At 34.0% G+C, this 1,276-nt stretch overlaps 1 protein-coding gene across 4 annotated transcripts in view; it reads right to left on the bottom strand.

The window, feature by feature from the left end:
• Positions 1–1,276, bottom strand: part of LOC108572085 (CUGBP Elav-like family member 2) — a 471,722-nt gene that overhangs the window by 106,258 nt on the left and 364,188 nt on the right. For all 4 annotated transcript variants that reach the window (XM_017934273.1, XM_017934272.1, XM_017934274.1 and 1 more), the window contains exon 4: positions 376–424. In XM_017934273.1, coding sequence (XP_017789762.1) covers positions 376–424 — 49 coding nt within the window. The remainder of the gene's footprint in view (positions 1–375; positions 425–1,276) is intronic.

Raw genomic sequence — 1,276 nt, 5'->3', positions numbered from 1 at the left:
TCTCTGAGTTCTGTATTTAGCAGCTCATAATTTTTTCGAATTTTTTGAAATTCAAAAATCCTATTTCAGGTATATTCGATACCTAATTCCATATTTTACGATTTTACCTTAAAATCATCATTTACAGTTTAAAATCAACTTTTTCCCCGTCAAATTTGCAGCAATTTTAATAATAATTCTGTCGTAATACGCTAAATTATTCGCTTCCTGTTTTTCCTAATATATCTTTATGTCTCAGGAAGCGGACCAAGATGGCGAATAATTAAACTGACCCGAGAAAAAGTTAAAACAACACACGTACAAATAGATTGATATTCAAATAGAAAAGAAGAGAACAGCGACGGAATTGAAAAGTTTCTCTGAATTTTTACTCACCGCTTCTGTTTTCGCTGTCCGCGGGTTTCATTTGGATCGGATGGCGCATCTGAAAGCAAACAGAGCAAACGACCTGGTTATTTATGCAGCGATTCGTAATGATTTCATAGAAATTCATAGGAATGTTTATTCATTTTATTATTATGTTTATTCCAACGCTGTGCAGTCCCCACAAGCTGTAAATAAAGAATTTAAGTTCGAAGATTATGGTAACTATGAGACCAAACACCTTTCGTGTTAACATCATGTTAATACTTCCTTTCAATTCCAGAGAACAGATATTTCATCGCGAGTACAGTGGCAAAACACGTTAACTGTAAGTGAAAAAGCTGTTCATTTTCACTTTACAATGAAGAAACATAAAAATTACTCGGAATTACAGACCAAATCATAATGTAACAAATAAAGAATTTTTGTACTAAATTTATTCTAGATCTGTATCACGTAAAACTAAGACTTTAAATTAAATTTCTGAAAAATTTTGTTTTTCATTTCAATTTCTCAAAAGTCACTTCGTATCGAGTTAGTGATTTCATTTTTTGCAGCAGTAAAGCTTTTACTTAAGATTAAAAATCGTTGCAACCATTGGAGGATCGAAAATAGAATGTTATTTTTATAGGTTATGTGCACTCGTTCTGAACCATCCGTTACATGAAGATACACTAAAGATTCTCATGTCAAGGGTAAAAATGTAACGATAATAAACTGTTCCGTTAACCTGCGATTTAAACTAGCCGATGCTACCGATAAATTTCCCTACTCGTAAGTTTTCCCCTTATTAAAAACAACCCCTTCTCCGTGTTACGGACAAGTTGAACGAAAACACAATAATTCGCGCGCGCGCGATACCAGGAAATTCCCCAGCGCGCATTCTTTCGAGGACAAACGTGGATTCCCTATC

This window comes from Habropoda laboriosa, unplaced genomic scaffold (assembly GCF_001263275.1).
Source record: "Habropoda laboriosa isolate 0110345459 unplaced genomic scaffold, ASM126327v1 scaffold67, whole genome shotgun sequence".
Classification (NCBI taxonomy): domain Eukaryota; kingdom Metazoa; phylum Arthropoda; class Insecta; order Hymenoptera; family Apidae; genus Habropoda; species Habropoda laboriosa.
The sequence above is the reverse complement of the archived record's forward strand: the minus strand, read 5'-3'. Positions and strand labels throughout refer to the sequence as shown.